This window comes from Falco biarmicus, chromosome 8 (genome assembly GCF_023638135.1).
Source record: "Falco biarmicus isolate bFalBia1 chromosome 8, bFalBia1.pri, whole genome shotgun sequence".
Classification (NCBI taxonomy): domain Eukaryota; kingdom Metazoa; phylum Chordata; class Aves; order Falconiformes; family Falconidae; genus Falco; species Falco biarmicus.
Genome location: NC_079295.1, coordinates 54,086,126 through 54,100,788, shown reverse-complemented (window position 1 = coordinate 54,100,788; position 14,663 = coordinate 54,086,126). Strand labels below are relative to the sequence as shown.

At 45.4% G+C, this 14,663-nt stretch overlaps 1 protein-coding gene across 2 annotated transcripts; it reads left to right on the top strand.

Annotated features, from left to right (window-relative positions):
* The first annotated feature begins 97 nt into the window (after window positions 1-97).
* GRPEL2 (GrpE like 2, mitochondrial) lies at window positions 98-12,735 on the top strand. Of its 2 annotated transcripts, XR_008823505.1 has the most exons (5): window positions 98-1,087; window positions 6,393-6,561; window positions 7,444-7,525; window positions 9,576-10,026; window positions 11,516-12,735. XR_008823505.1 is itself a non-coding variant. In XM_056349124.1 (4 exons), exons 1-4 carry the CDS (start codon window positions 1,020-1,022, stop codon window positions 9,929-9,931), a joined length of 675 nt encoding a protein of 224 aa, XP_056205099.1. In that variant the 5' UTR covers window positions 98-1,019; the 3' UTR covers window positions 9,932-12,735. The 2 variants fall into 2 exon arrangements, 1 of the variants encoding a protein (XP_056205099.1); XM_056349124.1 differs by having other exon boundaries at window positions 9,576-12,735.
* Window positions 12,736-14,663: the final 1,928 nt, after the last annotated feature.

The following is a 14,663-nucleotide window of genomic DNA, read 5'->3' as shown; positions in this document are numbered from 1 at the left end:
GTGGGCCTGGGGTGGGCTTGGCACCCCTGCAGCAGTGGCTGCCAGGGCAGGCAGGCTGGGTGAATCTCATACACTGGGTTAGTGATGGCAGCTAGCTCAGAGCTGTGAGCTTAGCTGCCTACTACCCAGGCTGGAGGGGCTCCCCAGCTCCCAGGGATGAGGTGCTGGAAAGCTCCATTCCCCAACAGTGCTTGTCCTCTTCTCGGCAGCAGCTTCCCTGTGCTGATTGTCATTGCTCTTGTCCCCTCTGGGACCAGGAGCCACACCATCCTGTTTCACTTTGAAAAGCGGTAAAAACCTTCTCTTCAAAGCATCACTTCTCCCACTAAAGAAATGAGGAGCCTATGCCCACAGCAGGGAGGAATGGAGCTAGAGCACCACAGCCTGTGGAAGCACGCCAAAGAATCATAGAATGGTTTGGGTTGGAAGGGATGTTGAAGACCATCTGGTTCCCACCCCCCACCCCCACCCCCCGCCACGGGCAGGGACACCTTCCACCAGGGCAAGTCACTCAGAGCGCCGTCCAGCCTGGCCTGGAGCATCCCAGGGATAGGGCACCAACAGCTGCTCTGGGCAGCCTCACCACCCTCACAGTGAAGAATTTTTTCCTCATACCTAATCTAAATCTACCCTGTTTCAGTTTAAAACCATTGCCCCTTGTCCTGTCACTACAGCCCCTAACAGAGTCCCTCCAACCCTTCCTGCAGGCCCCCTGTGGAGGCAGCGCTCAAAGGCACACTACGCCAAGGGTTTAGGGTTTTTTTAACGCTTTTCCACCACGAGGTAAGAAACACCGTGCCTTCCACCTCAGGCCGGCCTGCTGGCCCCGGCCTCTCCGAGTCTTAATCGCACAAGGGGCGCAGCCCGCTCCGCCAGCGCCCCAGGCGCCGGGCCGGCCGGGGCAGCCGCGCTGCCTGCCGGGACTCGTAGTCCGCGCAGGGGCTGCTGGGAGCTGTAGTTGGCGGGCGGTGCCGGCGCGCCGCGCGCCTCCGTCAGTCAGCCCGTCGGTCTGCGGGGCGATGGCCGCCCGCTCCCTGCGGCGCTTCGGGACCGTGCTCCCCCTCGGCGGCGCGGCGCGGCGCGGCAGGTACGTGAGGCGGGCCGGGGGCGGGAGGGGGACTGTGGCGTCCCTCTCCTTCAGCCGTTACCGGCCGCGGCGCTGACCCCTCCCCTCCTGTGGCGGGCTCGCAGCGAGACGTGGCAGCGCCCCGGGCCCGGCCTGAGGGCCCGCCGCGGCGGGCCGGGGTCCGAGGCGCCCGCGGGGGTGCGGGCCGGCGCGGGGCTCCTCTGGGAGGGCGCTGTCCCCGCCGGAGGCCTCTGCTTTACCCCTCGGTTGGGGGGCACGCTGCCAGACCTTCGCTTCTCGGAAGGCCTGGAACAGAAATAGGCTCTCCATAAGCAAGCTGTTTCCTGGAAAAGTGGCGTTTTGAGGAAAAACTCATTTTAATTTTTAGGGAAAAGCGTTTCTGCGGTCAGTAAGTCACGTTGTGAGGTCGCTTCCTGCCGTTAACGCATACCCACGAGTGGTTTCTGTATCCCTTCTTGCCCATCTGAACCGTTTATTCATGGACTGTATCTCTAATGTGCTCCTCAGGTTTTATTTTTGGTAGTGATGTAGCATCTGTACCTTCAGCATGTTTTGGATGGTCGAGGAGGGAGGGTCCATTTAATTGTCTCCATATTTAGACAGTAAAATAGCGTACAGTCGTATTTTTGAATGTTGTGGAACATGGCTTATAAAAGGGAAATCCATAACAAGTGCTTTGGTTATGTGAGTGAAATGTGGGCAGGTGAAAAGAAAAACAGTCAAAATGCATGTTAGCTTATTCTAGAGAGGTTTTTTTCTTCCCTGGGTGGGGAAAAAAGCCTGAAAAGACCACTTAAAATGTGGTAAAATCAATCTACAACACATAATAGAAGCAACTGTGTTTGGGACTAAATGTAAAGTCTTGTGTCTGAAAGCTCTTGCTCTTATATGTGTGAAAGCTGCTTTGCCCCTCTCAAGGTGTGCACCAGGTTTGAAATGGGTGACTGATGGGAGCTGAGCAGGCTTCCTTCTTGGAAGATCATCAGAACTTGCCGTCAGTGCGAAACTCCTCTGTACGCCAGTTCTCTGCGGCTGTGCCTGTGTCACCCAGCAGAAGCAGCTCTGTACAGCAAAGCGATGGGTGGTGGGGCCCAGACACCGGTGCTGCACATCTCAGGGGCTTCTTAGCCTGGGCTCGCTGCGGTCTGAGAGCCTACCGCCCAGTTTACAGCCATCCCCCTTTAAGGTGCCCTGCACAAGCTTTTTCTCAGGTTTCATGGAAGAGGAATCCACATAGTATTAATCTCTGGTATCACTCCCTGATTAAACAGAGTGAAGTAATGGGGCATAATTAGGAGATTTCCATCCAAAGCACACTCATCCAAAGCTAAAACACTAACGCAGATGTTTCCGTGTGTCTCAGCATTTGCATGTTTTGTTATGCTGATTTGGGAGGAGGAGGAAGGAGTGTTTTAGGAGAGGTGGGGTAGGGGCCGTGTGTTCAGAGGGAAAGTGACAGAGTCAGTTTGGGATGTCCTTGTATCGTGCCTGTGCTCCAGAAAGAGGTGATACTATTGTTCTGGCCAGAGTCCTGTTCTCATCATTAAATTCATTAAGAGTAATTGGCTTAAACCATATGGCTTCAGTCAACTTCTCTGCTACGTCTCTCTGTTTGCCTTTCTGTGACATCACTCTGTAAATCTTTCTGTATCACCAGATTACTTGGATAAGTCCTTCACACAGTCTGGGGCTTCCACGTGTCTGTCACTTCAGGATGTGTCAACTTCCTCCAGTGGGATTTCTGCCTATTTTTAGGGCAGCTGTGATCAAGACTGGTTTTAGAAGATGGAGCACAGTGCAGTGGACAGACCATAAATAGCACTTGCCCTTTTTAGTCATGTGTTTCTTTCATCCTGAAGGAACAAGTAAATTGAGCGGCATTTTCAATTCTGCATAATAGTCTTTCTGAAAAATTCCCTTTGGAGTCGGTCTGTGGTTCTTGTTTCTTGCCTACAGCTTTTAAGGCAGTCTCATCTGAACGGCATCTGATACCCAGGGCATTTCACTGCACGAGGAAGTGTTCTGTGACTTGGTTTCACAAGCTGGAGAAAGGAGTCCATGCAGGCAGCTCTCTGCTTCACGTAGGCAGGTCCCTGTAGCTGAGGCACCAGCTCGTGCATTCCCTTCTCCTCCTACACACCGAAACACACCCATTCGTTGAGTGTAAATCACTTGCAGAGGAGAATGACTCACTAACTTTTGCTCTTGGATGCAAAAGAGTTAACTCATTTGTGTAGTTTAAGACACAGGAGTCTAACCTGTGAAGTACCTAGCAAGACTGCTTTCTCAGCTGCATTTCAGGTTTTTTGGCTGATCTGAAGCATGGCTAATTTCCATCCCTGCAGCTCCTTAAATGAAACGCAAGACAGTGAAGGACAAAGCTTGTAGCTGGTGCTTACCATGGACACACCTTTTATTTACAAAGAAGGCTTTGCAGTTGTTTAAAGCTTCACAGACCGATTTTGAAAACTTGGTGGAGGGGATCCTTCTCTGTCCTCACCTCTGGTTTAGTCTACTTTCTATAACTGAAAAACCAGTCAACAAAATGAGTGTGACAAGCATCTTAAAAATCATTCAAGATGGGCTCTTGTGCCCCAAACAGATCTCTCTGCAGCCAGGGATAAAATATGGAGTTTTCTTCTGTGTTGGGTTTCCTGGAACCCAGAAATGCAGTGGCTGGGCAGCTTTTTGAAAAGAGCCTAGTGACCACCCCTCGTCTGGTTCTTTGAAGACCAATGTGAGGAACATCCTATTCTAGAGCAAGTGTATGCAGCAGAAGCGTTCAGGCTTCTATTTGGCATGTAATGTGTCAAAAAGGAGTGGTTTGACATACAGATCATGTTTTAAGTACCCACTTAATGAACAAATTGCATATGCAAATGTCTTCAGGTAGGAGAAGGAAGTTTGCCATTAATGTTGTAGGATGTTTAGCAACCTTGTATTAAAAATAAAATGAGGGAAAATTGGGCTGCTGAGCACAGAGTGGTAGGAGATGCTTGATGGTCTTTGGGCTGCTATAAATATCTTCAACTGTGCTTTGGTCATAGAGCTGAGCCAGTCTCAGCCCTGGTTGCCACTCAAAGGGGGACACCCCTTCCCCATATTCTCCCTCCCACATCTCACCAGGCTTCATGTGTTTGTCTTCTCTTTTGTACTGGCACTTGCGCTCATCTGATCTGTCAGCAAACCTATTCAGGGATACAGCCGGAAAAGCCTTTTTGTTTGTAGGGTTAGTTTTCAGCTGGTTTAACTCCTGAACCTTTATTCCTCACAGTACTGGAATAAGGGGAGCAAACCTGTCCCTTCCAGTTGCTGCTGTAAGCTTAGCTTCCTGAACTGCTGAACCAACACTTAGATCTCATGACCTATTTGAGAGACCCAGAAACAAATGCTGTGCACTTCTGCAACATTGTACCCGAGCAGTAAAGCCGTGCTGAAAAGGAAGAAAGCTTAATGGTGCAGGCTTGGTAATGTGAGCTCAGCTGTATCGATTCTGGAGCCTAAATTAGCAGCTCTGTGCAGTGTTGAATTGTGCTATATGAAGACAGAAATTTGAGTCAGTGCCAGTACAGTGATTTCTGTGCCATGCTGTGTTTCGCTCGGTAGATGTGCACTTAGTATATGCAAAACCCCTGTATGAAAGGGGATGTTGAAAGACCTACTCAGAGGAAGAGCCCAGGTGTTCCCAAAAAAAGGAGACACCCTCCCTTCTTAAGTATATACTAAAATGTTTCCTAAATTGAGCTGGTTTGGAAGTAAATTGAACTTTCTTCTGCAGACTGTTCCTGGAGAGGGAGGTAGGCTGAGGCTTTAGCCTCATGTTGGCAGGAGTGGGTTCGTAAAAGCAAGTGGAGTAGGAGGGGGAGTGAAAATGCTTGGTTTTGCTCTTGGAGTGATAGCATTGTTACTGCAGGTGAAGGGCTTTCTGGAAAAGAACAGAATGAACTGAAAAATGTTTTCTCTACTTTTCAAAGTGTCTAGCATGCTGGTTTTGATCATCTCCCGACCAAATGGTTTTCAGGCAGGCTTCTGTTATCTAGTCTTTGGGAAACCTGTGAGATTGTTACAGTATAGAACAGGCTGCTAAGCACCTAGGTGGTGTTTAGCTCAATCCAATTATATCTGACTCTTTGGTTGTTTCATCATTTCATCTGCAAGTTGTGGAGTCAGCCTCCTGGGTGAGCTCCACCTGCTGTATCAACACCAAACACGGGGAAGTGTGCTTTTTAGTTGAAAAGCATACTTGGGATGAAGAAGTCATTGAAATAGGGTAGGCTTCAGCACTTGAAGCTTGGGCTTGGTTTGGGTTTTTTGCCTTTGGGACTCTTTCATTGCCAGTAGAGATAAAAACATTTGAACTGCTTACAACTGTTGCAGAATATTAGGGACAATGTTCAGTCCCTTTTCCAAATACATCTAATAGAGCTGTGAAGGTCCTGGCAGAAGGCTGCAGAATATTTGGGGTGCACAGCACTTGGTCATGTCTCTTGACAGTTCTCATTGGTTTCTTAGACATGAAAACTTAGCAGTAGACATGAAAACTGGGCAGGAGTCTAGCGATTGCTACTTTGTAAGTAGAACTGGTTGGCAAAAGGTTCAAGCTCTCCTCCTCTTGACTAAATAGGAGGAAAACTGAATATACCAACTACTATGTCTGTTTGCACGCAGGAGAACAAATGGGTCAGAGCATCTGAGAATTGGATCCTCCGTTAGCCAGCAGTTTGAGATGTATATGTCTTTCCTTGCTTGTTGAATTGCTCCACAGAAATCCACAGCCATTCCATGGTGTGACTTTCCCTTCTGTGATCTCTGCACCATCTTAGGTAGCAGGCTAGGCTCTGCCTGGCTAGCTTAAGTGCCATGGGCTTGCAAATCTTACAGAATTTTGCTCAGAACATGTAGGGGTTTTTAAATAACTGTAAAACCATCTTTATACTACCTGCCTCCTTTTTAAGACTACCTTGCAAAAATGTTTCCGAAGTTTGTCATTCAGTATTGACCACCTGTACTGGGAGGTCAGCAAAAATGCAACCCACAACTTGTGTTCCTGTGAAAATCTGAGTCTTTTCAAGGTATGTCAGAGAAGTGGTATACAGCCTCTGCAGTGACATGTAAGTCTAAAATAAAACATTTTTTCAAAACATCTGTCTGTCTTTCTGTACTAGTTGTCCATATTTTCTGAAAAGAGCTGCAATTTTATTGAGAATCCTGTGTAGCTTTTTTAAGAGAGCCTGCTTTTAGTAATGACACTAAACTAGAATTCTTGTTGGCCTGTTGTTACTTAACTTTCCTTCTTTATCACTAGTTTGTATTTCAGGGAGTCCCCCTGTGTTTTCAGCACTGCAGCTCAGCAGAGAAGTACAGGAGACGAGTGTGGCCCAGAAGATCCCCGTGATGAGCCCAGGCATCCCCTTTCTGACTGTGCCTTAGAGCACAAAACCATCAAATTGGAAGAACAAGTCCAGGATTTAACTGTGAGTATGCTGCTGGTGGCATCATGGTATCTTTTGTTCAGTCCCCTTGACTTGGTCTGTCTTTCAGCCCTAGGTTTTTCTGTAAGCCCTATGACACGCACACAGCACTGCTGTGCTATGCAGATGTGCTATGCAATGTGCTCTAAGTGTGAGAGGGTGCAGTGTGAAAGTACAGTCTGCCTTCCCCAGGAACACCACCTGTCAGTAGCACCTAGGAGCAAGACACTGACAGTATGATCCTGGCAGGCAGCACTGTACATTGAAGATGGTCTGGTCAATTCTTTCATTGCATTGTACAGAGGGAATGGCAGTAGCTTCATCCTGATTATCATCACACGTTGTGTCACACTGGATCCAGATTGTCCAGGGAGGAAAGTCCTCTTTAGTGACAGTGATGTGGTGGAAATGGTAGGGATCATGTCATAGGGACTTCGAAGAATAGATGTGATTAAGGAGAGGATTAAATACCGCAGCACCAGGCAATTCTGACGGTAATCACCCTGAGAATATTACTGCACCAAACGATAAATCAGGCAGTTGCAGATCTGTTGCTGAGACCACCAGCTTGCCTGCTAGAGAAAGGAGTGTCTCAATAGCTGCAATGAGTCATGCAAAAAGCAGCAGCCTGACAATGCGGTGTTCAATTGAGCTGTGCCTTGAATGCTTCTGGCCTTCACTTGGGTCTTTTGAGGGAGTTGCAGCTGTGCTTGATTAATCAGTAGGAGAGAGAATTCGGTTTGCCTGTAATGAAAATGCAAGAGCCCAGCCCAGCCTTCTGACATGAAGTGGGCTCTTTATAAAGTGTTTCTAAGAGATTGCCAGCTGTCAGGAGATGGGTTTTATCTCCTCGTTTGATGTCTCCCCTTGCTATTGTGGTTACAGGAGCGATACCGGAAAGCCTTGGCAGATTCTGAGAAGGTCCGGAGGAGAACACAGAAGTTTGTGGAAGATGCCAAGCTCTTTGGTAAGCAAAGTGAGGCAAAGCAATGTTGATTGCAGTGGCCTGCCTGCCTGAGCATAAAATGCTGATCAACAGCTTTTCTCTCCCCCTGGGTCCTGCCCTCATTCATTGTAAAGTCTGGCATGATGTGTGGCCTGAAATCTTGGTGTCTGGGCTTGCTCACTATTTTTTCTGTATGTCCAGCTATGTCCTATCAGGTTTAGCTCAGTGAGGGTTTTGTACTTTTTTTTTTTTTTTTTTTTTAAAAAAAATTAAAATAGGCCAGTGCAACTGAGTGTAGTTTGGCTGAAATTGCAGGCTCTTCTGTATGCTGAGAATTGGCTCTGGCAGGATGTATCTCATACTCTCAGCTGTGTCATCAGGTTGTGATCTCCTTTACTATATTAACAGCCTCTTTGCTTCTGCTCTAGCTTTTAGGAGGTAGATCCTGCCTAGGAAAAAGGTTGTCAATCAGATATTGCTTAAAATTTCTGTAAGAAATATTTTAGCATCAGTGAAGTGAGCTGAATTTGTAGCTTTGGCAACAGAGGCAGGTGAAGAGGGAAGAAACTGCTGTTTAATCATTCCACTCTGTCAGCACCATCTCTGAGAATGAGAAACTTGCTCTCCACAATACATGAATCTCAAAAGGTTTTTTGTTGGTTAATTCTAGTAGTTTTGAAATTAGAGCTGTTGTATTTTTCTTACTGCTCTACTTGTGCTATAAAATGACTGCTGAATTCTGGGATAATCAGCACCATTGGTTTTGGGGAGCGGGGGTTGAGCTTTTTGAATTTTATATGTAGTATGCTTCAGATCTGAAGAAAAATCAGGTTCTTGATTAGAAGTTGCTCATGGAATGAGTCATGGGGGTCTGTAGAGCATTAAAACAGACTCTGGTGCAAGAGGAATACCTGAAAGGAGGTTGTAGCAAGGTGGGAGTCAGTCTCTTTTCTCAGGTAACCAGTGATAGGACAAGAGGAAATGGCCTCAAGTTGCGCTGGGGAGGTTTAGATTGGATATTAGGAAAAACTTCTTCACTGGGAGAGCTGTTAAGCATTAGAACAGGCTGCCCAGGGAAGCAGTTGAGTCACCATCCCTGGAGGTATTTAAAAGATACGTAGATGCAGCACTTAAGCCCATGGTTTAGTGGTGGACTTGGCAGTGCTGGGTTAATGGTTGGACTCAATGGTCTAAAGGTCTTTGCCAACCTAAATGATTCTGTGATTCTATGAAATGGTTGGTAATAGGTCTGCTTCTGTCTGCTCCTTTGTTGCTTCTCCTTCATGCTGCTTCATTCTGTGCATGTTTAAACATGTATGTACAACTGTAGACAACACCTATTGTTTCTCTTTCCCTGCTTTCCTAATGTCTTTCCAGTAAGTTAGTTACGGCATCTATGTAAATGAAGGGAGGCTGGTTCTCCTGAAATTTCTGCGCTGTGTAATACGCCTTCTGGAAGTGTATACAGTCTAAACCCATTTTTCTAATGAAAAGGACTGCATGACTTTTCATGACCAACTCAGGGACCATTTTGTCCAGTCCTTCCATGGTAGTTTTAACTTACGAAGAAAATTGTCAACATACTTTTGAATGGTCATGTATTATTTTTACTTCCCCCCATTGTGTTTGTTCCTATGTGCATGGGCATTTGTGTGAGTTGCTTGGAAAAACATTTACGCCTGTAAGACTGTATGAGAGGGTGTGGAACAGTGTCCTAAACAACAAGTCTTAGTTGCAATAACGTTTTGGAGTGAAATACTAATGCTCTGCTTTGTCAGATATACTAGAGAGAGAGAGATATGTTGATGTGCATAGTTGTACCTTTCCTGCATATACCTTGAGCTGGGGAGTCTTTAGATTACTACCCATGTAACACTCAAGCTTTAGCTACAGGATACAGAAGACACTGTCTGCTCTCACTAAAGTAACAGTGCAAATGAATTAGCAGCTTTAAAAGTGTCTTCAAACTGCTGTGACTTTGTGCCTGTCATTGGTACTGTAGCTCTGTATGTTCTGTAAACTGCACTTCATTTACTTTGGTTTTTTTTTTTACATTTCTTTGTGCCTCTAGGGATCCAAAGTTTCTGCAGGGACCTTGTGGAGGTAGCAGATATCTTGGAGAAGACTGCCGAGAGTGCCGCAGAAGAAGCGGAGCCTAGTAATCCAAATCCAACCCTGAAGAAAATCTGTGAAGGCCTCTCTCTTATAGAGGCCAAATTGCAAAGTGTGTTTGCCAAACATGGCCTTCAGAAGATGAACCCTGTTGGTGGCAAATATGATCCGTATGACCATGAAATAGTCTGCCATGTACCAGCCGAGGGAATGCAGCCAGGCACGATAGCGCTGGTGACTCAGGATGGCTATAAACTCCATGGTCGCACTATCAGGCATGCACTCGTCGGCGTGGCAGTAGAGTCACAGGAGTGACGTGGGCTTACCCATTGGCACCTGGGACCTTACTGAGCTGAGGACCCCTCAGCACAGTCACAACTGCAGCTGCATGTCTTTATTTATTAAGCTAGGTTTGTATTGTATGTTGGCTTCTTTATAATGTGTGCAGTCATTTTGCCATTAATTCTAAGGTACTTCTGTATTTAATAATCCTTTTTGGAGTATGTGGCGTGGTACTAAGAGTCCTGCTATTTGTCAGAAACACGGCGCTGTAGCCCTTTTCTCCGTTGCTCGTTTCTCCATTAAGACTTGTATGGGGAAGTGGAGAGATACGAGAGAGAAAGGGAAATCTGTGAGAGCGAAGGAATCTTGTCTCCCGGTTCCATCTATGAGACAGACTCTTGTAGTGGCCTTCAGGAAAGTAACTTCTCTGCCTCAGATTCCATATCTGTATTAAGGGAATATAATAATACTTACTGACCTACCTCACAAGGATGTGGTGAGGCTTTTTCTTTGCAAAGCACTTGGAAGAGGAAAAGCCCAAAAGGCTGAGTATTATTATCAGACTGATTTTGGTGTCTTCCCTTGTCCCTAGACCCCTCAGGTGAAGTTGATCACTTGAAATGACATTTAGGGGCAGCTTTTTCTTAGTCAGTTCAGGAAAACAATCCCGAATTAATGAAATCTCTGTCATACTACAGTTGAATAGGGATGAGGTTTTAAAGAAAAATCAGTTGTTAGGTCAGACTAATGTTAATAGTTGTTCTCCGGTTAAAATTGCAGCTTGCCTCCTTGCTCCTAAAGGTAGAACAAGGAGTAGTGGTTCTTGATGGAGCCAGAAAACTCTTCTCAAATCTCTTTTTCTCCAACCAAAAAGTCTGTTTAGAGGAGAGTAATTTCTCTTCCCTGATGGGTGTTTGTGCAGCTTTCAAGCATGATAAACTGTGTGCTTTTTGTTGCAGCTGCTGGCAGAATGGAGATGTGCCCTTAAGCAGGAAATCTGGACTTTTATTTTCTCAGCTCTGCAGTATTGGTACTCAGATAACAGTAATTTCCAGTTCACATTCAGATTCTACTTTTGCATGGTCATAGTAAATATTAAACCTTTTGGGTTTTGATGCAAGGAGAAAAATCTTTTCTACTAAAAGTCCCAAGTGCCCTTGAACCAATTTTAGCAGCGGTGACAAGAAAGCAAGAGAAGCAGAAAGCTGAGGAAGTGAAAGCTGACCTCAAGCTGTCCTCTTAGTTGGAGGCATGTTGTTGTCACAGCATGGCATATGTATTTCCCAGTGGTCCTTTTGCCTGGGAGTCCATTTATCTCAGCTGAAAGGATGCAGTCACTGAGTAATATCGGAATTTAACCCTTTACAGGGCACCTATACAAGCAGTATAATGACAGAAGAGTTCTTTAACCAGCCTATGGTCTGCACCACACAAAACCAAGGCAGGAGTGGTTGTCAGGTTGTTTCTTACTGATTCATTAATTCCTGCCTTTGTACTTTCTGGAATTGGATCCATGGTCTGACAGTTATTTGAGATCCACTTCCAAAAACTCTTTACTTATGGTGGATGCCATCACTGGTTTGGAAGAAAGCTTATTCTTCTCCCATTCCTTTGCAGGCTTCAGTTGCATAATCCTTTTGTGGCGGACTTCAAGATTACCGCAGCCTTCCATTAGCAGCTATGGACAGTCTTTCATCTGGGGAGACTATGTGCAGCTAGTTGGTTGTCATTCCAGAAATTTAAGGAAGATGCACATTTCTAATATGCTCCATGCAAGCTGCTTTAGTGACAACCGTATGTGGGTGACTCAGTAGTGGATACTTTTTAAAGTGCAGTTTTCTGCCTCTGCATAGGTAGGTTTTCAGGGTGGTATTTCATATTTCAACCCTGAAACAGCGCTTCATGGTAGCATTAACGTTAGATCACTTTGGACAAACTTTTCATTCAATGTTCTTGTTTTATGACGTTGGAAATTTCAGAGATATACAGGACTTCCTGTTCATTGTTTTGCTGGTCTGCATGCTGACTGGGTCACTAGGTTATGCTGTTACTCAAGACAAAGAACAGGTAAAATACAAAATGTGTCAATGCAAGTCTTGCTGTTCTGCATCAAGACTGTCTGCGGCCTCTTCTGAGGAAACAGTGTCTTCAGCTGGAAGGAGTGGCTGGGTTCTCTGCTGCTGCTTCAGCCCCTGCTATATCAGCTGAGTCTTTTTGCAATATAAGGGGAGAACTGGTTTTGGAAACTAACTTTGAATGTGAGACTTTATAAGGAACTAAACAAAATGAAAGGCATTTTACACAACAGGTGCGTTTTTGTCATAGAAAGGCTACAGCTTACCTGAGCCAGATTTAAAAGTAGTATGTGAACAGAAGTGTTGGGATTCAAATCCTCTTTAAACTGACCCACAGAGCCACTTGACTGTGAAAATATTTGGTCCACGTTCGGACTATTTGCCAAGCCTGCCTGTCTCCTCAGCTAGTATTCACCCATTTTTGCCTTAAAGAAATACCCTAAAATGCACTCCAGACCTTCTGTCTGTACGAAGAGGTTATTGATTCAGCTTGTATATCTGGGATCTGTTTTCACTGAGGCGCTGCTGCATGGCCAGAGCAGGAATCTGAGGGATCTGGTTCCTGTGCAGTCTTTCTCACCCTCCCATAGGCCCCGTTTAATTACGGGCAAGCTATTTTCCCAGTTCATGCCCCATTTTTTTCAATCTCTGAAACTTCTAACAGGATCTTATCGGGCTTTTATGATGATTACTGTTAAGATGTACCCATCGCTTAGAGACTCTGTTACAGATGTTACCAAAGAGATAAATACTGTAGCTGTTGTTTGTCCTAGTTTCTGCTTCCTTTGAATGGTGAAGTGAAAACGAAATAACGAAACCTGGATTCCATCACAGGATCCAGATTTCCTAGGCAAAATTTTATTCTCTTGCCTTTGAAGCACACTTAATGATCTCTCTTATCATGGATGAGATTGCGTAAGGGTGGATTGAATTTCTCCTTTGTAGGTTCTTGCTCCCTTGTCTGCCCTGTTTGCGTAAAGCTTGCACACTCAGCACGGTGGGGCAGAGTCCCCACTGGTGCAGTTCCGTTGCACTCTGCAGAGTTACGCTAGAGAAGAGGCCGACCCATGAGCTTTTTCTCTTCAGTCACTTTATTCAATGACTGTTTCATAGAACACAGGAGTACATTAGCAGGGACAGAACAGCAGAGGAGAGGAAGTGTCACATACCTCTTAGTCATTTCCACTCCGTTTGTCCAGCCATGAACTGAAGAGCTCGAGCTGGGAATGCAGACAACTAGATAAGATGTGCATGTGACCATATCTGCGGACCTGCATTTCTGCTCTTGGGAAGTGGGCAGCCCCACTGAATGTGGGTATTTGCCTTGTTCTGTGACTTTGCCATGCCCTGTCAGTGGGATATCTCTGAGTTGAACTCCTGGACGCGTCTCCAGTGGCACTGTCTCGTGAGCGTGGCAGCATCTTAATTCTGACCAAGAGCAGTGCAGAATGTGAATGTTGCTTTGTGAACCTTAAATTCTCAGTGCTTCATCAGCAGAGCTTCTGTTGAGACAGCTGTGATAAATCAATAGCTATTATCAGTCCTTTAATTTTTTTAAAAATGTATTTAAGGTTTATATTGTGAATATTGTAGAATTTTTTTATTTTTAAAATTGCGATGTTTTGATATTACTTGCGAAGTCAAATGAACAAATGAACAAAGCGTTGCTAATCTCCAAAAATCTAGATCGATTTAGTAGGTGGGAAACCTGTATATATTGTGGGGTTTTGTGTTTCTGTGCTTTCTGTTTACCTAAAGCTTCTGGCTGATTGAAAGACAAAGACTGAAGTGTGGGAGTGGTGCAAGTGATTGACAAAGACATTTGACTTAATGTTGGAAATTGGTGGGTTCCTTTAGTTGTGCGGATACTGTCCATTTGCTAATTAAAAAAAAAAAGAATCAGAGTTGCTTCTTTTTCCTTTTTTCCTTGCCCCAAACTGCTGGTCATTCCAACTGCCACTCTAATCAGGTGGAACTGCAAATTGAAAGGTTTCTCTCTATTCTTGAGCCCATTGTCTAAAATAAGGGATATAGTCCATGGCAGTACTTTATTGAACACTTTATTAACAATGCTTTAGGTGGACTTCTGGAAATGCAGATGTGTGTGTGTGTGTGGTCCTTTCTCACACAGGTGAGTTGTCAGCAATTTCTGCACTGATAAACTGCCCGGGTGTGGTGTTCTGTGGTAGTTCTGTGCCTGCTTCTGTATCTATTCTAGTAAGTCTGTTTACAGACCATTGTGTAGAAAAATGCTGTCTGCCAACCTTTGGTGGTGGTTCATTCTGAAGAACGTTGCTAAGAGTTTAGATTTTGATATCTGGTTTTATTTTTGCCCTTCTATCCTCCTACAGCTTTGCTTTGCTGCTTTTTTGCCCTTTTGTGTGTGGTGTGTTGTAGCAAGCATACTGTATGGCAGCTTGGTTAAGGATGGCTTAATATACTATGTATTAACGCTTGTGGTATCTGCAGGTGGGTTATGATTTCAGGGGTTTGTTGGAGAAAGCAGTAGGTTTTCTCTGTAGGGGTGTGATTGCAGCAGATCTCAGTCTCTCTTCCCGCATCCTCTGCAAAAATAGCCAGGCCTCCATTCCTGGTTTGGCCTTAGTGACAGTTGGTGCCATGTCAGTGGGCCTTTGCTTGCCTTGTTCTCCTGAAGCTCTGAATGCCCCGGGCACTTCTCACGAGAAGAA

Coding starts and splice junctions, on each gene's coding strand:
- GRPEL2 (XM_056349124.1), top strand. CDS start 1,020: ATGGCCGCCCGCTCCCTGCGGCGCTTCGGGACCGTGCTCCCCCTCGGC. Junction 1,088..6,392: donor GGCGCGGCGCGGCGCGGCAG/GTACGTGAGGCG, acceptor CTTTATCACTAG/TTTGTATTTCAGGGAGTCCC. Junction 6,562..7,443: donor AACAAGTCCAGGATTTAACT/GTGAGTATGCTG, acceptor TTGTGGTTACAG/GAGCGATACCGGAAAGCCTT.